This window comes from Ovis canadensis, chromosome 2, assembly GCF_042477335.2.
Source record: "Ovis canadensis isolate MfBH-ARS-UI-01 breed Bighorn chromosome 2, ARS-UI_OviCan_v2, whole genome shotgun sequence".
Taxonomy (NCBI): Eukaryota; Metazoa; Chordata; class Mammalia; order Artiodactyla; family Bovidae; genus Ovis; species Ovis canadensis.
Window position 1 is genome coordinate 195,604,682 of NC_091246.1, and position 22,332 is coordinate 195,627,013.

At 38.9% G+C, this 22,332-nt stretch overlaps 1 protein-coding gene across 2 annotated transcripts in view; it reads left to right on the plus strand.

Moving 5' to 3' along the window:
* Positions 1–22,332, plus strand: part of CNTNAP5 (contactin associated protein family member 5) — a 1,084,456-nt gene that overhangs the window by 713,978 nt on the left and 348,146 nt on the right. For both annotated transcript variants that reach the window (XM_069579468.1, XM_069579469.1), the window contains exon 12: positions 3,115–3,234. In XM_069579468.1, coding sequence (XP_069435569.1) covers positions 3,115–3,234 — 120 coding nt within the window. The remainder of the gene's footprint in view (positions 1–3,114; positions 3,235–22,332) is intronic.

A 22,332-nucleotide genomic window follows, 5' to 3' on the forward strand; every position in this document is an offset into this window, starting at 1 on the left:
ACTGATCTAGCTAAAATTGCAATCCTCCTATATTGGAAGTATAGGGAAACAGAAAATTCTTTGCACGTGGAAAGATGTGATGAAAAAGATAAGTTCTCATCTTTCCCATTGATAAGCAAATAGATAACCTATAAATATAAGTAGTAATATGGACATGCAATTGAGAGATAATATTTAATACCCAAAGAATAAACTAAGAAATAAATGTCATAGCCTCTTCACAGAAGGGAGGTAGGGTTTTTTTGCTATTGGTTTTTCTTGACAGGCCCTAATTGATTCATTACAAAAAGTGGGAAAAAATCAAGTAAGCAGAAAATTGACCAAAAAAAGAAGAGGAAACATAGCATGAAATAACTTAATAATGATAGTTTATATTTATCAAGTTCTTCCTATGTGCCATGTACTATGCTAAGTATTATATATGGATTATCTCTGAATCTTTACTACAATTATATGACATAGACTCATTTTATACCTATAACCACATGAGACAATTAATGCTTTGAGGGTTTATTAGCTATATATTGCTGCACAGTGAATTGTAGCAAAACTGGAGGCAATGGACATTATCAGATTAAAAGGACCCATTTTTTCTGGGTCCTTGAGCTACTTCACTGAGTAGTTCTGGTAGGGTCTGTTGTCACACCGGTGTTTAACTCTGAAGATCTTTGGATCTCACGTACACAGCATGCCTCAGAAGCTCCCAGACTCATCCTGTGGATCCCTTCAAAGGGTTTCTTCAGGACCTAGCAGTTGGCATCTCTGAAAGCTTGTACTCCAGAAGCACCCAAGATGGAAACTACTTGTCTTTTTACAATCTGATCTTGAAAATGACATAATATTTGATTAGAAGCACATCTGTAATTCCAGCCTATACTCGTGGGGAGGGTACGGATTTCAAGAAGTGCTGATTAGGTGAATTATTTTAGAGGTTGCTGTGCATGTTTTCGTATGTGTGACACACACCCTGGTGTGTTATCAGTTTAAGCCAATAGAAATAAGCTGTATGTCATGCTTAGTATGTAGGGTACAAGCTTTCATCTTCTCATTGGCCCCCAGCTTTAGAAACAGTATGTGACTTCAAGGGAGAATTACATGAGAACAAGGATCACCTTGAAATCACTCTAATTTATACAAAGTCAAAGCCTCTGAAGCTTTAGAACTTTATTGGTAATGAATTATTTGAGGCAGCCCTCACACTTGATTTTGACAAACTGCAGCTTCGTGTTCCTGGGATGGGGCATTAGTCACAGGGGCACGTTGTCTAAGGTGAGGAGCTGTTTCTCTACCTTTAAAGTTGTTAGGAGCCACTGAAGTGTTTAAAGCATGGAGGATGACATAATTGGATGTGTACCTACTGCTCTGAGCTATGTTATTTTGTTTCAAGCATCCAATGACATTCTATTTTCTCATGCATGAGACAGCAGATGCCTGCTTTCCACCCCACCAGCTTCATTCATGTTGGTGTAATGAGATTTATAAATTTCTTTTACCTGCAGATTGCTCAAAGTGTCCCATCTCAGGACAGCTGTGTCTGCCTCTCTCTGAGCATGTAAGAGTCTTTGTGGCTGTAACCAGGTTGTAACCTCCCAAGGCACAGATTCTTTGCCTTATCCTTGGTCTGTTACTCAGTGGCTACCACCGTGTTGACATATATGAAGGACTCAGTAAATGCTTCTTAAGTCAAACTGAATTAAACTTTATTGGGCACTGTATCTTTGATGATCCTGTTTGTGATGCCAACCGTCTTGCTGTTCACACTGTTAGCACGGTTCGCTGAATCCAGGATAGGGAATGTGTGAGCTAAGAGGCTGGAAGGAGAATCCAGGAGCCATAGGAACTGTAGACACATTTATTCTCTCTTGTCTGGCATGGCAGTCAGAACACAGCCTCTCTCTTTGCTGACACAGCACCTGTAGCAGCAGCCATAACCTAACCATAATGTAGCCATAAAGGAACCATAGCATAACTTCTTATAACATAACCGTGGTGTCACTCCAGTGTAGTCTCAATGTGGCAGCAGTCAGGGCTTTTACGGTGAAGCTCATACAGGTGTACCATGCACAGCCCCCCGTGACCAAGTGAGTACCCCCTGATGCACATGTGTAGTGCTGTAAGTGAGCTCAGCTTTTACATAGTCATTATTTACAAAATGTGGGGCAAGAGCAAGAAGCCATGGGGCAAGCGAGCCTGACCATGCCATCGTGGCTAATTTCCTCTTTCCCTACAGGCACCTATTGGGTGATAGTTATTGTTCTGAGCTCTGGTATACAGAGAGAAGATAATGTCATTTTACTTTATTAGTGGGATTTGTGGATCTTACAGTAGCTCTATTTTTAGAGCATATTTTTAGTTTTCTAAGGAACCTCCATACTGTTCTTCATGAAAGTGAAAGTTTTAGTTCCTCAGTTGTGTCTGACTCTTTGTGATCCTATGGACTATAACCCACCAGGCTCCTCTGTCCATAGGATTCTCTAGGCAAGAATACTGGAGTGGGTAGCCATTCCCTCCTCTAGGGGATCTCCACATCCTGGGGATAGAACCTGAGTCTCCTGCATTGCATGCTGGAAGGAGACCCTAGGAGACACCAGGGAAGCCTTTTACATTCCCATCAACAGTGTCATAGAACTCCTTTTTATCCACAACCTCTCTAGCATCTATAATTTGTACATTTTTAATTTTTTGTCTCCATTGTGAGTGTGACAGCCTGCTAGGTGGTGAAACAGCTGCAAACTGCACTCAGTCACCACTTAGATTCTGTAAACATTGCAGGAGACAGAATAGTGTATGATGTCCTAGCTTCACAGCTGTGTGAGCATAGGTGAAGGACAATACATCAGCATAGGGAAGGGCTGTATAAAAGGAAAGGGGAGAATTTTTAGAGACTATAACCTAGGAGCTGTTGAGAAGAATGGGTGTTAGGATGAATGCAGGAGACAGTTCCATCAAACGTTGGGGTACTTGTTTGTGAAGGCTTAGAGGGAAATAAGATTATAGGAGAAGGGAAAGAAATCACAATTGGAAGTCAATACAATAAGTAAGAGTTACTGATCCTCCAAAGGGACATGCAGAGCCAAGCAAAGTTTCCTCTCTGCTGCCTTTATGTCTTTCCAGCCCTCTATGAGCAATCCTGCGAGGTGTACAGGCACCAAGGCAACACTGCTGGTTTCTTCTATATCGACTCAGATGGCAGCGGGCCTCTGGGACCTTTCCAAGTGTATTGCAACATCACAGGTAAGGGTGTAAAAATTCCACTCATGCTTCATGTCGCTATGTGATGGTACACAGCAAAGGAAAACCCACTGGAAGGGAACACTTGTATAAAAAAAATTAAAGACCAACTTCAGAGGGGGAGATTTTATTTAGGTAAATAATAGAAATTAGCAGCTATTTTATTTTCATGAGAGAGAATGTGATAATGGTCTTGACAAGGTTCCACTGAACCAAGGATTAATTATCAAGCATATTTTGCAGAGCTAATCAAGGTCATTTCTCTCTTAGAAGTCAAAAACAAAAAGAAAAGGAAAATAACCCAACAAACAAAAAAGACAAAAGAAAAAATAAAAAGCTAAAAGATGTAATAAAATAAATAAGATAAATAAAATAAAAATAAAAAAATAGAAAGCCCTGACTCAGGAAGTGGGAAAGCTGGATTCAGGTCTGTCCCTGAGGACTGTGTGACTCTGAGGTTCTCTCTGAGCTTCATTTCTGCAACAGTAAAGAGGAAATAGTAGTTTCTACCTCTCAGAGTTGGGGGGATTAACCAAAATCATCTATATTAGTGCAACTGACCAGTTATCCTGCAGATGCCTAATCAAACCCTGGGATAATTCTATTTTCCCTGGCAATCTCACAGTATCTTGTAACTTATTTCTAAAAGTAGTCTTAGGACATACTAAGAGCCAATTACTATATGGAAACAGCATATGATTACTAATTTATTCTTTAAAAAAAACAATTCCACACCACAACCTGATGTAATAGTTATTTAAAAATATAGCAATATGAGTACTCTGTTGTGAATATTGTTAATCAGCACATACACATTTTTGGCTTATTTATTTTGAGCACTGGCCTTTAAAGATGCCCTCAGAATCATGTAATGAAGCAGAAAAGTAGGAGTCTATCAAGGCTCTTTGAGTCCTTAGGCCTCAGGCTCTGTTGCAACTGGGTAACCGCAACACATCTGTGGAGCTCTTTCCATAGCCAAACACTGTCCTGGGGACGCAGGATATTCAGAGAAATAAGACATAGTCATTGTCATTCATAGGCAGTAAAATCAGGAAAAATAGCACGCAATATTACAGGTAGAAATGTAAACAAACCATTGCCAAAACAGTGATGAAGGGCATTTAGCAATAATTTGCCCATCTGAGTACAAAGGACCACACTTTTTCTGCAGAAAATGCTAGTTACATGGAATTGTGTGTCATTTCATTCCATTTCCATAATACTTCATTTCTCTGAAATGTATGCTAACTGCTTCTCAATAGCCCTATGACATAATTAGAACCTGTGTTACTGTTTTCTTTTCATGCTTATGCCAGCTTGTAATGTTCAACAACCTGGTCAAGAAGTAGACTTCTAGTAGATCTTGGTTATTTTCCAAATTTAATTAACATATGAATCTCTGGGGAATAATGTTAAAAATAGACTTCCCAGAGTCAGAAATTCTAAATTCAGCAAATGCATTTTACTGAGCTTTTCAAGTGATTCTGATGCAATTTGTCCCCAGTCCACAATTTGAAAAAATGGAGGAAGTGATTTGGTTACAGAATGAGGCAAAAGAGATCAGTGTCGGCGGAGTGACGGGTGTGACATATAATAATAGGATTTTTGGTCATGGCATCAATTACTCAGCTCCTGCCATCTTTGGGAAGTGAACTGAGAGTTTGCAGAGATCATGTCTTTTAATTATTTGCAACAAAAATCTGGGGTAGATACTTTTAACTCTCTATATATTACATAGAAGGAAAGAGCATGTGATAATTTCATGACCTGCTAGACAATAAATCCTGAGAGTAATAGTCAAGACTCAGGAAGCAAGCAAAACCTTCTGGTGCAGCAATAATCTATATCACTGAAACATTAATTGGATACTTTGTATTGCTTTTGTTTTGCTTGAAACCCTGTTTTTATTTTTGTAATAAAAGTAATCAATGCTAATTACAGAAAGTTTAAGGGGAAAAAAGGTGTGAAGAAATATAAGATCATGTATAAACCACAATCCAGAGATTGCTATTGATATTTTATTATTAGATTTTCCTTGGGACTTTTTTGCTGTAAATGTATATGTGTGTTTTTCTATGAATGTTTATGTTTTTAGATGTATATTTTATATTATGAATTTAATAGATAAGCACAGACTAATCTTATTTTTATTAAAGTATATATATACATTGAATATAGCTTGACAAGTTTAACTCCCCAAATAATATAAATATAACACACCATGTATGACTGATTCATGTGTCTCATTTACATGAAATGCTCTATCCCTCTTTGGAAAGACTTCTCTTGGGATTTATGTTTGATATTTGTTCATGAGTGGCTAAAGATGAATGTTTACTTATATTAAAGTTTGCTGTTTTGCTGATGCGATGCTAAAGGCATCAAGGCCTCTGAGTTATGTTATGTCCCAAAATTGATAGGCTGTTTTGTGCATGATTGAGGAATTCTTTGAAATATGTTTTTTGGTCACATCAAATGCAAATATATAGGTGTTTGGCTTGGTTTTTGTTTTCCTAAAGATACTTGTAGAAATAAAAGCCAACTTCTGTGTAGACTGAATTATATAATTCTCATTTTTAACTGAAAAAAAATTTTAATGCATAATATAATGGTAATCAAGTACATTTTTTTTTGTTTGTGAATGTTAAGTGTTCTTAAATGTTATTAAATGAGACTGACTTATGACACAGGATAAGTGTGACAAAGTGCTTCAAGGAAGAGATGGATGCACAAGGGAGGGAGGGAGCCAGGGATGGAGGAGAGGGAAGGTGGAAATGGTCAGAGAAGATGTGCTCTGTGTTTCACCCTGTTTTTTTTTTTTAATTAATTAATTTATTTTAATTGGAGGCTAATTACTTTACAGTATTGTAGTGGTTTTTGCCATATATTGACATGAATCAGCCATGGGTGTACATGTCCAAAGTGAACAGCGTGGAGGACTCATGTTCACTGTGGTTTTTAAAAGCACAAAGCTACTGGTTTCCACACTTTGCAGAGGCATTTCTGAGGTCATAACACAGACAGTATAAACAATGCTGGGAGGCAGGGAACCTGGATTTTCTCTCTTCTCTTCCTTGTGCCAGTTGGCTGAGTGCTTTGGCCTGACTGTGTGTTTCCAAAATAAGAATCTGGAGCGAAGTGGTCCCACAGGTCTTCCTCATTTAGAACTCCCTGAGAGATCACTGGGTGGGCAGGTGGGGGTTTCCCTGGTGGCTCAGAGAGATCATTTGAGGTTCAAAAGAAAGGGAAAAAGGAAAGTTTCTCATAAGTCTGCAGACACTTGTAAATGGATATCTTGAGGATGATGAACAGGTTTTATTTATGGAAAACCGTAAATCTGAATCCCAGCTACAATGTGTCTCTTTACAGTGTATGCTACCCATTTCTACTGATGAGGTGGCACTTTACCCCTCCTGAGAAATTTAAGTCTGTAGTTGTAAAGAACCTGCAATGCAGGAGACTTAAGAGATGCAGGTTCAATCCCTCAGTTGGGAAGATCCCCTGGAGGAGGGAGGGCATAGCAACCTACTCCAGTATTCTTGCCTGGAGAATTCCATGGGTAGAGGAGCCTGGTGGGCTATGGTCCATAGGTTTGCAAAGAGTCAGGCCCGACTGAGGTGACTTAACAGCATCTCACCCACCACAGGGTAATCTTGGGGAGATGAGGTCCCCAAGTACCCCTTTTGGTGGAAAGCAATGTGATCTCTGCCTGGGATGGTAGGGAAAATTATAGGAGAAACTAAGGATGTGATTAAGCTGATCTGCAGGGTGGACTGAAGGTAGGCTTCTACAGATTTCGACAGGGTGTCATACCCAAGGCTACATTCTAAGTTACTTCACTCACTGCAGGATTGGGCTTCCCTGTGTGGCTCAGACAGTAAAGCGTCTGCTACAATGTGGGAAATCCGGGTTCAGTCCTTGGCTTGGGAAGATCCCCTGGAGAAGGAAATGGCAACCCACTCCAATACTCTTGCCTGGAAAATCCCATGGATGGAGGAGCCTAGTAATAGTCCATGTGATAGAAAAGAGTAGGACAGGACTTCACTTTCACTTTCACTTTTCACCACAGGAGAAATGGAAGGCCCAGTGTTTAGCTGGAGGACTGAGTGAAGTTATCGATGAGAAAGGCAGAGTATGTTTTGCAGGAATACATGTTTGCCCCGCTTTTAGCTTATCTCTAAATGATGTACAATTCATTTTAGCTCAATTTAAATTTGTACATTTCAGGCACTGCATATGCAAACTGCGAAGGATGTACAGTGTGTCTGCCTCAGTGTCTTTGAGCTGCTCTAACGACATTTCATAGATTGATGGCTATAACAACCCCAGGAGTATGTTGTCTCACAGTTCTCAAGGGTAGAGGAACAAAACCTAGGTGCTAGCAGGGCCCATCCCCTCTTATACCTTTTGGGGAGACTCAGTCCTTCCTGGACTCTTCTCAGCATCTGGGCTCCTAGCAGCAGCCCCTGACTCTGCCTCTTGAAGACTGTCTCCCTGGTTCCATGTGACCACCACATCACATGTAACCACCACATCACATGTGACCATTTCCTTTTATTCAAGGTGTATCTGTTTCTTTTCTTCTTATAGGGACACCAGTCATGTTGGATTAGGGTCAACCTAATGGAGTATGATATTATCTTAATTTGATCATCTTGTGAAAAATCTATTTCTCATTAAAGCCTTGCATATTCACAGATAGAGAGGATTAGGTATTCAAGAGATCATTTTCGGGGACACAGTTCAGCATGTAACAGTATCATTTCAGTCTCCTTTACAGGCTAATCATGGAAAAGACACAGTGGTAATGAAAATGTCTTGTCAAGGGTATACCCGCATGCTGTGTGCTGAGAGCATGCAATAGGGGAACCTAGCCCAGCCTCTCCTGGAAGAGCTATCAGGTAGACAGGTAATGTCTCTAAGACCTGGATGGAGAGTAGGAAGTGACCAAAAAAAGACACAAAGGATGGCATTTCCAGGAAGAGCAAATGAATGTCAGAACAAGGTTCCAGGGGACCTTGATCCTGCACATTTGTTGGGCCCAAGCTAACCAAGATGAGTTTCTAGTTTAGAACATTTAGAAAATACCCAGAAAGTTGTTATGGGGAGGGAGGTGGGAGGGGGGTTCATGTTTGGGAATGCATGTAAGAATTAAAGATTTTAAAATTTAAAAAATAAAAAACTAAAATTAAAAAAAAAAAAAAGAAAATACACGAATGACTAAAAAAATTTAAAAAATCAAACTCACTTGAATAGGAACAAAACAGAAGTTTTTGAAAATCCATCATCTGAACCATAGTTTGTCAGGAAGGAAATCTGCTATCTTAATTTTAGGGAAAAGAAAGATTTTTCTTCAATTTAATTTTTATTTTTTATTGGAGTATAGTTGATTTATAGTGTTATGTTGGTTTCAGGTATACAGCAGAGTGAGTAAGTTATACATATACATATACCCATTCTTTTTCAGATTCTTTTCCCATATAGGTTATTAGAGAATATACAATAGGACCTTGCTATCTATTTTATATATAGTAGTGTGTATATGCTAATCCCAAACTCAATTTTTTATCACAGATGATTCTTGAGCATGCCAGACTATTTACCTGTCCCCAAGGGAAAGAAGAACACTTTTCTTACTTTTAACTTTTTATTTTGCATTGGAGGATAGCTGATTAACAACATTGTAATAGTTTCAGATGGACCACAAAGGGACACAGCCACACATACACATGTATCCATTCTTCCCCATGCTCTCCTCCCATCTGGGCTGCCATGAGTTCCCTGTATTACACAGTAGTCATCCATTTAAAATATAGTAGAGTGTAGCTGTCTATTTCAAACTCCCTAACTATCTCTATCCTCATTCTTCCCCCCAGCAACCACGAGGTCATTATCTAAGACTATAAATCTGTTTCTATTTTGCAAATAAGTTAATTTGTATTATGTCTTTTTAGATTCCACATGTAAGGGATGCCATAGGATATTTTTGCTTTTCTATTTTACATCCTTCACTCACTGGGACAATCTCTAGGTCCATCCATGTTGTTGCAAATGACACTAATTCATTTTTTGTGATAGCTGAGAAATATTCCATTGTGTATATGTATTGTTTTCTTTATCCATTCTTCTGTCAAGGGACATTATTTTGTTTCCATGTCTTGGTTATTATAAACAGTGCTGCAATGAACAATGGAGTCTATGTAACTTTTTGGACCATTTTTTTTTCCCAGACATATGCCCAGAATTGGGATTGTAGGGTCATATGATAGCTTTATTTTTAGTTTTTTAAAGGGACATACATATTTGAACAACTTTCTGAGCACCAACAACAAGCCAGTATTCAGGTTATAGATGGTTTTTGGCACTGTTTCCTACTCTGGAGGACTGGATCTACAAAATGGATTGCTTACTTTAGGGACTGTTTACAAAGGGGTTAATATACAAGAAGAAATTAGGGAAATATACTATTATACAGACCTTTTAACAAAGGAACTGTTACTACTGTCAGGCCCATTCAGGTGAGGGGAAGGAGTGTGGCCAGAGCAGAAAGGAGGTTAGTATGTTAAGAATCTGTGCCTTAGGACAGCTATGACCTCCAGCATGGAAAAAGCCAGCAAGGAGCCTGGGGAATAACTTCAGTCTATCCTTGCCCCTTTCAGTCTCTTTCCTATGTCTTCATGTAGCAAATTCTGCTAGATTTTAAAAGACAAGAGTAAGTTCTCTACATTAGAATGTTCAAGTTGCAAACTTTCAAAGAAGTGAACCTGCTTTTGCATGTCCATCATGTAAATTAGTTCAGGTGTCTGGCATGCATTGCCATGCATCCTCTACAAGTTGTTGCAATTTTATGTACTTTACTGTACTGTACTGTATAGAGTACAGTAGTTCACTATCTTTACTTCAAGCCCAGATTGTCCAGAAGCAAGCAAAGAAGCAGCAGCAATGTAGCTGGAACTGCTAACTGCTCAGTGATAATGATGGAAATGAGAGAGTGGAGTGAGGTGAAAATATGGTCAGTCAGTCAGCTCACTCAGTCATGAGCTTTGCAACTCCAGGGACTGCAGCAAATCAGGCTTCCCTGTCTATGACCAACTCCAAGAGCTTGCTCAAACTCATGTCCATTGAGATGGTGATGCCATCCAAATATCTCATCCTTTGTCATTGACTTCTCCTCCTGCCTTCAATCTTTCCCAGCATCAGGATCTTTTCCAATGAGTCAGTTCTTGGAATTAGGTGGCCAAAATATTAGAGCTTCAGCATCAGTCCTTCCAAGGAATATTTAGGACTGATTTCTTTTAAGATTTATTGGTTTGATCTCTTTGCAATCCAAGGGACTCTCAACGGTCTTCTGCAACACCACAGTTCAAAATCATCAATTCTTTAGCACTCAGATTTCTTTATAGTCCAACTCTCACATCCATACATGACTACTGGAGAAACCATAGCTTTGATTAGATGGACTTTTGTTGGCAAAGTGATGTCTCTGTTTTTTAATATGCTGTCTAGGTTGGTTATAGCTTTTCTTCAAGGAGCAAGTGTCTTTTAATTTCATGATTTCAGTCACCATCTGCAGTAATTTTGGAGCCCAAGAAAATAAAGTCTGTCACTGTTTCCATTGTTTCCCCTTCAATTTGCCATAAATAGATGGGACTAGATGCCATAATCCTCATTATTTGACTGTTGAGTTTTAGGCCAACTTTTTCACTCTGCTCTTTCATCAAGATGCTCTTTAGTTCTTCTTTGCTGTCTGCCATAAGGTGATGTCATGTGAATATCTGAGGTTATTGATATTTCTCTTGACACACTTGATTCCAGCTGTGCTTCATCCAGCCTGGCATTTTGCAGGATGTACTCTGCATATAAGTTAAATAAGTAGGGTGGCAATATATGGCCTTGGCATACTCCTTTCCTCATTTGGAAACAGTCCATTGTTCCATGTCAGGTTCTAACTGTAGCTTCTTAACCTGCATACAGATTTCTCAGAAGGCAGGTAAGGTAGTCTGGTATTCCCATCTCTCTTTCTTTTTAATTAATGTATTTATTTTAATTGGAGGTTAATTACTTTTTTTTTTATCGGTGCAAGACTCACAACTTTATTTTCAAAATCAGCTTATTTACCCCAAGTTGTACATAAAGAAATAATGGAATATGCAGAGTTATGCAGGGGCAGCAGTCCTGACCCTCATTGAGACCAGGCTTTCTTTTTGCATACCTTCCCGTATACAAAAGGTCTCAGGTGGTTTGCATTATCTTCTGGCCAAGAGGCCTGTTAACATTTTTATGGCTCTCTTCCTAGATAAATGTCTATCAACCAGAAAAACTCTTTTTCCCTAGAAGTGTTTTTTCTTTATTCTGCATCACCCTCAAAGTACTAAATAAAGTTACATTCCTGTAGAACGAAGGTGCAGTGGGTTATAACAAAGAAAGTACTTAACTCAAAGATCTAATGTTGCTAATACCAGGTCTACTACCTGTTTTTTCTATATTCCAACTATATCTACAAATAAAAGATATGACAATTTGGCAGCAAGTATTGGCTCAACAAATGAAACCTTTAATCAGTCCTATTCTAATGATTTTGACTCCTTGGAAGCCTCTACATTCCTAGGATGTTTTAAGCCTCCTGTGCCTCTCGCAGTTGGGAGGCCACAAACAATCACATGCATAGCTGTAAAAGTCCGGCAGGCAGGCTAGAAAGCCATCAGAGGGGTTTTTGGATTGAAACACTCTTATGCCCAGGAGATTTATTATCTAAAAGCTCTAAATTAACTTTTTCCAGAAAAAGGTGGTGGGGGGACAGCCCCCTGTTTATGTCAGAAGAGTAGGTGGAAAGTATAACACAGTAAAGCAGGCAGACTCTAGTTTTTCGGGGTGGATGCTCAGGAAATTCCAGGGGGAGCCCCTGAAGCCTGATCACGCCCTTGCGTTTTGTCAGGCTTCCTTCCTCATGACCTTTGCCACGGGTGGGATTCCTCACTCTGGCTCCCGGCACTGTACCACTGTTCATATCTATTCAATGTGTATTTTAGTTCTCAGTTCAGCTTAGTCACTCAGTCATGTCTGACTCTTTGCAACCCCATGAACAGCAGCAAGCCAGGCCTCCCTGTCCATACTGTAGTGGTTTTTGCCATACATTGACATGAATAAGCCATGGGTGTACATGTGTCTCCCATCCTGAACCCACCCTCTCACCTCCCTCCCCATCCCATCCCTCAGGGTTGTCCCACTGCATCGACTTTGAGTGCCCTGTTTCATACATTGAACTTGGACTGGTGATCTGTTTCATATATGGTAATATACATCTTCCAATGCTATTCTCTCAAATCATCCCACCCTTGCCTTCTTTCTCCCACAGAGTATGAAAGTCTGTTCTTCATATCTGTATCTCTTTTACTGTCTTGCATATAGGGTCATCATTACCATCTTTCTAAATTCCATATATATGCATTAATATACCATATTGGTGTTTTTCTTTCTGACTTACTTCACTCTGAATAACAGGCTCAATTTTATCCACCTCATTAGAACTGATTCAAATGCATTCTTTTTAATGGCTGAGTAGTATTTCATTGTGTATATGTACTACAGCTTTCTTATCCATTCATCTGCTGACAGACAGCTAGGTTGCTTCCATGTCCTAGCTATTGCAAACAATGCTGTGATGAATTTTGGGGTACACACATATCTTTCAATTCTGGTTTCCTTGGTGTATATGCCCAGAAGTGGGATTACTGGCTTGTATCGCCACTCTATTTCCAGTTTTTCAAGGAATCTCCACACTGTTTTCCATACTGGCTGTACTAGTTTGAATTCCCACCAACAGTGTAAGAGGGTTCCCTTTTCTCCACACCCTCTCCAGCATTTGTTGTTTGTAGACTCTTTGATAGCAGCCGTTCTGACTGGTGTGAGATGGTACCTCATTGTGGTTTCGATTTGCATTTCTCTGATAATGAGTGATGTTGAGCATATTTTCATGTGTGTGTTAGCCATCTGTATGTTTGCTTTGGAGAAATCTCTATTTAGTTCTTTGGCCAATTTTTGATTGGGTCATTTATTTTTCTGAAATTGAGGTGCATGAGCTGCTTGTATATTTTTGAGATTAATTCTTTGTCAGTTGCTTCATTTGCTATTATTTTCTCCCATTCTGAAGGCTGTCTTTTCACCTTGCTTAGAGTTTCTTGTGTGTGAAAAAGCTTTTAAGTTTAATTAGGTCTCATTTGTTTATTTTTGCTTTTATTTCCGTTACTCTGGGAGGTGACTCATAGAGGATCCTGCTGTGATTTATGTCAGAGTGTTTTGTCTATATTTTCTGCTAGGAGTTTTACAGTTTCTGGTCTTATATTTAGATCTTTAATCCATTTTGAGTTTACTTTTGTGTAGAGTGTTAGAAAGTTTTCTAGTTTCATTGTTTTACAGATAGTTGGCCAGTTTTCCCAGCACCACTTGTTAAAGAGATTGTCTTTTCTCCATTGTATATTCTTGCCCCCTTTGTCAAAGATAAGGTGTCCGTAGGTGCATGAATGTATCTCTGGGCTTTCTATTTTGTTCTATTGATGTATATTTCTGTCTTTGTGCCAGTACCATACTGTCTTGATTACTGTAGCTTTGTAGTATAGTCTGAAGTCAGGCAGGTTGATTCCTCTAGTTCCATTCTTCTTTCTCAAGAATGTTTTGTGTATTATAGTTTTTTTTTTGTATTTCCAAACAAATTATGAAATTATTTATTGTAGTTCTGTGAAAAATACCATTGGTAGCTTGATAGTGATTGCATTGAATCTATAGATTGCTTTGTGTCATATACTTATTTTCACTATATTGATTCTTCCCATCCATGAACGTGGTATATTTCTTTATCTATATGTGTCATCTTTGATTTCTTTCATCAGTGTTTTATAATGTTCTGTATATAGGTCTTTGGTTTCTTTAGGTAGATTTATTCCTAAGTATTTTATTCTTTTCATCACAATGGTCAATGGAATTGTTTCCTTAATTTCTCTTTCTGTTTTCTCATTGTTAGTATACAGTAATGCAAGGGATTTTTGTGTATTAATTTTATATCCTGCAACCTTACTATATTTATTGATTAGCTCTAGTAATTTTCTGGTGATGTCTTTAGGGTTTTCTATGTAGAGGATCATGTCATTTGCAAACAGTGAGAGTTTTGCTTCTTCTTTTCCAATCTAGATTTCTTTTATTTCTTTTTCTTCTCTGATTGCTGTGTCTAAAACTTCCAAAACTATGTTGAATAGTAATGATGAGAGTGGGCACCCTTGTCTTGTTCCTGACTTTAAGGGAAATGCTTTCAGTTTTTCACCATTGAGGATAATGTTTGCTACAGTTTTATCATATATGGCTTTTATTATGTTGAGGTATGGGCTTCCCTTGTGGCTCAGCTGGTAAAGAATCTGCCTGCAATGTGGGAGACCTGGGTTCAATCCCTGGGTTGGGAAGATCCCATGGAGAAGGGAAAGGCTACCTACTCTAGTATTCTGGCCTGGAGAATTCCATGGACTGTATAGTCCATAGGGTCGCAAAGAGTCAGACACAACTGAGTGACTTTCACTTTCACTTTTCACATGTTACTTCTATGCTTGCTTTCTGGAGTGTTTTTTTTTTTTTATCATAAATGGATGTTGAATTTTGTCAAAGACTTTCTCTGCATCTATTGAGATAATTATATGATTTTATCTTTCAATTTGTTAATGTGTTGTGTCACTTTATTGATTTGCATGTTATTCCCATCTCTTTAAGAATTTTCCACAGTTTGTTGTGATCCATACAGTCAAAGTCTTTATCATAGTCAATGAAGCAGAAGTAGATATTTTTCTGGAATTCTCTTGCTTTTTCTATTAGCCAATGGCTGTTAGCAATTTAATCTCTGGTTCCTCTGCCTTTTTAAAATCCAGCTTGAACATCTGGAAGATCTGGAAAAGATGGTAAATGTTGCTTATTCTTATACAATATTACAGTATAGTACTATATAGCTGATTGTGTTAGTTGGATACCTAGGCCAACTTTGTTGGACATATGAACAAATTGGACTTATGAATTCACTCTCAAAATGGAGTTCACTTGTTTACAGACAACTTACTGTACTTAGGTAAGGCTTTTAGTCAGCTTTCCTGGGCACAGAGAATGCTGTAGAAGGGCGGAGAGTACATCCAGTGGAGCAAATGGAAAATATCCTGGTTAAAGAACTGTCCAAACAAACCCAGGGTGGGGGAGAAGTTACTTGCATTCATTAAGGATGAAAGTTGGTTGTGAAGTAGGATCAGTGAATGAAATTCACAAGCCATGCAAATATATGAAGTATGAATTTGTTCATTAGGTTCCCATCTGAAGCAGAAAGAACCTTCATTTGCAGCTTGAAAGAAAGTGAGATTAGAATGAATTCAAGGAACATTCATGAAAGAGACACTTAAGAGAGCTAGCTGACTCTCAAAGTTGGCAAACCATGCAAGTGGTGAATAATTAAGGACAAGTGAACCACTAAGAGAAACAGTGACATATACTAATGTAATGTTTTATTCAAAGGGACACCTGGGACCTATGCCTCTATCTGATGACTCTATCTAAGTCTTTTAGTCTGAATGTAGTTTCAGACAATGACGTGAAGTTCGTGTTCATCCTTGGCTGCAACAGCCTAGTTGGGCCAGTATGGAGGAATGTATTTGAAACAAGGAATCTAGTTTGACTTGGAATTGTATTGCTTAGTGAAAATGAATGGGGTAGACTCATAGAATGAGTTAGATGCCATCAGAAAGTAAGGAAGTGCTGGGCACTACAATCAGTGCAAAGAGCAAGACAGGAGTGGAGAAAGATTAGGGCACAGTAAGAAGCTGGAATGAGTGAACATCCAAAGTACGTGTGTGGGAAGTGTGTGTTGTTGATACACAAAAATGTGGTGAGTGAAACATCAGATTGGTTGAGTCATGATGTGCAGATGATATCAGACATTATCATGAATACTTCTGTGAAGAGGATTTTTAAATAAGACTAATATTTAAATCAGTGGCCTTTGAATTAAGCAGATTGCCCTCCAAAAAGCCAGATGGCCTTATCCCATCAGCTGAAGGCTCAGTAAAACAAAGACTGACCTCCTCCAAGCAAGAAGAAAGTCACCCAGCAGACTATCTTTCTGCTTGAACTGCGATAGTTTACTAGATTTCCAGCCTACTGGTCTATCCTCCATATCCTGGGAACCAATTAGGCACTGAGGGGGGGAAATATATATATATTTATATATATAAATATATATATATATAAATATATATATATATAAAGTGCAACAGCTTGTATCCAAGGGCTGGCATTGAGTGAGCAGGCAAGAAGAGTTACTGACTGGAGGAGGTACAGTGAAGGATTGTCAGCAATAGGAGACAGAGGGCAAGCTGCAATTTCACTCACACCTGATGCTGATGAAACACACTTTTGCACCTTTGAAAGTCTGAAACTTGAAGGTTTGTATGTAGGGGTCTTACTGTATTCTGAACTGAGCTTGAGTCACTCCTGCTATTTGTAACCTTTCCTACAAGTCCAAGAGTGAAAAGTGTCCTGTTGCTCCTCATTGTTCCAAGATCCATCATTGCTCCCCTGTCTCCCCAAAGCCTATTCTTCTCCCAACATAAGTGTCACTAGTGGAAGGAACACAGGTTTTGGAGTCACATTGGTGTTCCTATCTTAGCGCTGGCACGTTCTAGTTGTGTGACCTTGGACAAGTCATTCAACATTTCTGGATCTTTGTTTTCTTATCAGGGACGTGAAGATGATAAAATTGTCTGCCTTTTGAGATTAATCTGAGGAATATGTTATATATGGCAAGTTCTTTGTCCCAAAACATAGATGGTCATGAAACAGAGTAGACAGATATCATGGTGTAATATTAACCATGACCTCTTTGACTCTTACTGCTCTTCTAGTAGTATAGATAGAACCTATGGCCATCTGAGTGGTGAAAATGAATGGTTGCTCAGTCATCTCCAACTCTCTGCTACCCCATGGACTATCCATGGAATTCTCTAGGCCAGAATACTGGAGTGGGTAGCCTTTATTTTCTTCAGGGGGTCTTCCCAACCCAGGGATCAAACCTAGGTCTCCCACATTGCAGGCCAATTCTTTACCAGCTGAGTCACAAGCGAAGCCCCCAGTTGAGTGGTAAAAGTAGCTATTTCCTCTTGCCAGCAATGGTGTTTTTATTCCTTCTGTGTTTCCACAGATTTCAGAGACCTTAGAAGCCTGGAGGGAGCATGTCTGAGGGGAAATTTCCAGTGTCAATAAGGCAGAATTAGAAGCAAAAGACACTCTGACAAGATTTTCCCTAGAGCTTGACATTTCAACTGACTCTACTGTTTACATTTTGCCATTTTGAATTGTTAACAAGACACCTTGTCAACATGTTAAAAGATATTTTCCAGCCACACAGTTTTTCCTCTGTGCAGTATAATTGCATATTGATATGCAAAGTTGTTTGTCTAGAACCACTAACAAAAACACATTTATTTCCTGTCTTGATTGATACAAAACCTGTTTCATGTGGCTAGACCTGTACAGAGACCATCAGGCACTAAAGAGAAATTTGCAAGGAAGGTTTGGTCAAATCTTGAAAGCAAAACTTGTTTTCCTTCTCAAATAGCTCCTAATTCATTTACAAGCCACCTTGGGAATTTCTATGTCTTATCACTCTTATGTTATGATGCTGTTATGATGCTCTGTTTCTCACTCCTTTGGCAACAGGCTCTGTTTTCATTAAAACTCATCAAAGCATGCATGATGGAGTAGGTAAGGAAGCTGCAATTGAAATCTCTCTAATATTCCTGCACATAATTGTGCAGTGGGATTGCAGGTAATAGATTATCATCCAAGTCATTGACAGAAAGAAAAAAAAAATGTCCGTTTAGTTCAGTCTAATAGTTGTTGGCTTTGCTTTCCAAAGTTAGAGCAATGTCATTGAGCTGACAGTCTTACGTATGGACTGCACAAGAGTCTGTCAGTATAGAGGAAATAAGAGTTACTCATGACACACTCATTATGGCACATTTGTTTCCCCCAAACTTCTTAGTACATTGTTAATTTTTTGAAGCTGTATTTTATACCAAGAGGAGTAGAATTCAGTTGCTGGTGCCATATATATTTGTAATCAAGTTCTGTTTTGGTTTCTCCTATTGGCTGATTTCTATCCCAAACACTCCAGTTTACACATACACACACACACACCAAAAAGGAAGTATTAGCTTCCATTATCTGCCAAACTCTTCTACAGTTTGTAGAAACTGGGCTGGGCTCAAATTCTCCAGGTTCTGCCGTCATGGCAGAAGTATTGTTGCCAAAATATTGTGACTTGATTACAAACTGTGTAAAACTGTGCTAAATATCTGTTGGTCATGAGACTAGTTTGAGATGCATTACTTTGAAATATTGTTCTTTTCTTTACAAATGTGCTAATGAGGCTGCTGCTTCTGCTGCTGCTGCTAAATCGCTTTTGTCATGTCCAACTCTGTGCAACCCCAGAGATGGCAGCCCACCATGCTCCGCTGTCTCTGGGATTCTCCAGGCAAGAACACTGGTGTGGGTTGCCATTTCCTTCTCCAATGCACGCAAGTGAAAAGTGAAAGTGAAGTCACTCAGTCGTGTCTGATTCTTTGCGACCCATAGACTGCAGCCTACCAGTCTCCTCCATCCATGGGATTCTCCAGACAAGAGTACTGGAGTGGGCTGCCACTGCTGAGGCTAGTGAGTTATAGAAGAGGATTCCAGCTAGAACCAGCTGATTTAAATCTTTGGCTCTGCATACTTCTCCATACTTCTTATCAAAGGACAGGAAAGCATGGAAGGCAATCGTCTTCTATTTGAATCAATATGCATTGGTTGTTTGCTCTGTCTAGGCACTGACAAGGCACTTAAGATATAGAAAAGATTCAGGTATGGTCCCCAAGTTCCACGAAATATATCATCTCAAGTTCTTGTGATAAAAAAGAAAAAAAAAAACCCAGATCTTTCCCACTTTGATTCATAATTCATATATCAGCAAGAGTGATGCTTTAAAAACAGGTCTGCCCACACCTTCTCACCCCTTTATCCTGCCTGTGTAAATCACAAGCTTTTAATTCATGGATTATATTTTTTTAAGGACACGGTTGTGAGGATACATGAATTCATATGCATTAATTGAAACTCTTAGAACAATTTCTGGTACATATTCATCCTCCAAATTATCATGCTTATTATGTTTTATAGTTATTTCCCTTGGGTCCACAAACAAGTTTTCTTGTCTTTGTATCTCAGTTTCTCTCTCTGTAAATGGAGGGTTGATGATGTCTTCTTATGATTGAGATATAGTCAAGTTAAATGAATTAATGTTTAAACAATGTTGGAGAGTGACTGACACCTAAGAAACTGAGGTTTTTCTCTTTGTCTTCTCCCCCCTTCTCTTGCAACCGTGTCCCTTGTCTGTGGGCAGCAGGCTCATCACAATCCAAGGAGGATGCTACAGATTGTGTCTCCTGATGGTCCAGTTGTTGTTGCTCGGTTGGGACTCACTCATGAGTGACATATGCACTGTGGCTCACTAGAAGTTTAATCAGTTGGAATAATGCCTGTATTTTACTTCTATTAGGTTGGTACAAAAGTAACTGAGATTCGAAAGTAATCGTAGTTGGTGTAAAAATAATTGTGGCTGACTTTTGCACCAACTGCAATTACTATTTTGCACCAACTGCAATTGCTGTTTTGCAAGAACTGCAATTACTTTTGCATCAGCCACAATAACTTTTTAACTTCAATTACTTTTGCGCAAATCTCAATTACTTTGGCACGAACTGTAATTACTATTACTTTTGTGCCAACCACAATTATTTTTAAACCTCAATTACTTTTGCACCAATTGCAATGAATTTGCACCAGCCACAATTACTTTTGCACCAAATTAATATTTCAGAGGGACAGTTTGCTTTCTGTAGACCAAGTAAGTGTTTTCCAGGGGACTTTTTGAACTGAACAAGGATGGTCATCCAGCTGCTTAGAAGACGGAAGACTTTTAAAATGTCAGTCTCCCTGTTTAATACATCATGCTGTCGGTCAGGGGCTTCCCAGGTGGCTCAGTGGTAGAGAATTCACCTTCAAATGCAGGAGATGCAGATTCAATCCCTGGGTCAGGAAGATCCCCTGCAGAAGGAAACAGCTACCTACTCCAATGTTCTTGCCTGGGAAATCCCATGGACAGCGGAGCCGGCAGACTATAGTCCATAAGCTCACAGACAGTTAGACATGACTTAGTAACAAAACCACCACCACACTGTCAGCCAAGACCTGGTGACCACATAGAGCTTCTAGAAGGCTGGTCTCTTAGGTAAAGCTGGGGAATAGATTGGCTTTTATGAAAGGCCCAAGCTTTAAAGTGGTCTCTCTGGACTAGCGGCAGACTGCATGATCTCCTGCTAAATTGTGCCATTAAATAAAACTACTACGTTGTAAAGCTATAGAATTACCATAAAATTAAAGCATTGTCACCTTTGAATTGCCAAGAGTTTTCACAGGCACTTAGAGAAATGCCTTTCACACACACCACTTTAGCAGGGCCAGTTGATTCCAGCCAAAGTGAGTGAGAACAGAAAGCACATGACAAAGTTGGGGAAAATGATTGTAATGTGATTTTCATAGATTTAGTTGCTCGTTCATAAATGCACATCCATTTACTAATTCATTTTGTGGATTATTTTATTAAACTTTTATTTATTTACCCATTCATTAATTCTGTCATTTATTTATTTCTGCATTTATTTTTTCATGGGCTTGGTTACTGACAGGGCTTCCCAGGTGGCACAGTGGTAAAGAATCTGCCTACAGTGCAGAAGATCAGAGTTCAATCCCTGGGTCAGGAAGATCCCCTGGAGAAGGGAATGGCAACCCATTCCAGTATTCTTGCCTGAAAAATGCCATGGGCAGAGGAGAATACTTACACATTACTCATTCATTCAATCAATCAATCAGTCACTTAGACTAAGTCCCCTACATATGAATGAGTTCTGTTCCTAGAGCACATTTGTAAGTCCGATTTGTTCATAAGTCCAATAAGTTAACCTAGGTACCACAATCAGATATAGAGTACTGCACTGTATTTTTCACACCAATAATACATAAAAACAAGAAAGTACTGCTTAAGAGAGGTCAGCCAGTATTGGGTCAAGTACCAGAAGTCATGTTGATTATCAATATACTGATCAATATGTTTAACATATTAAATGTAAAAAAAAAATGGGCTTTATTGCTGAAACCAATGTTTTACTAAATAACATAATGTTTCATGTAGTTTGTAAGTCAACTGTACTTAAATTAAAAAAATAAACAAAAAAAAACAAGCACAAAAAATAAAGAAAATATCTTATTCTTACATTAAATACCTTGAAAAGTACAGTAGTACAGTTGAACGGCTGGTGTAAAGTAGGTGGCACACATGTTCTCATCTTTGAAGGTTTGCAACTTGAAGGTTTATATTTAGGGCACTTACTTTATTCAGCTGGTCGTTTATGATAAGCCATTAAAATAACCTTTGAGCACTGGCTGGACTAAGCAACAAGGTTTCACAATGAATGTTTGTATTATTCTCAAGAAATTCACAGTTCAGAGAGGGAATCAGACGTTGTAACAGTTTTTACACCTGGTATGGCAAATAGTGTAGCAACCAATAGTACAGAAAGAATACAAAGGAGTCAGTGGTTATATCAAGGGGTGCATGGAGACAGCAGTGCTCAGAGAAGATGCGCTTGAAGAGATGCCCTTTGAGTTGAATTTTACACTAGAAACAGCTAACATTTAATCAAATTTCTATTTGTTGGAGATGCCATGATAGGCACTTTACATTCATGAGGCCATTCAGGTTTTTTAGAAATCATGTGAAGAAGATATCATTATTTCCATTTTACAGAGCAGGGTGCTGAAATCTTGAGAGGCTAAATAAATTGTCCAAGTTCTTGTCAGAAGCAAACAGTGAAGTTGGATCTAATTTGTGATTCCCGTTCCCGGGTTCCTAGCCCAGATGACACAGATGCTCTGAGGCCAGTGAAGACCCAAGTGTCGGTTCACACAGACCCTTCCTCTCCCTGTGTT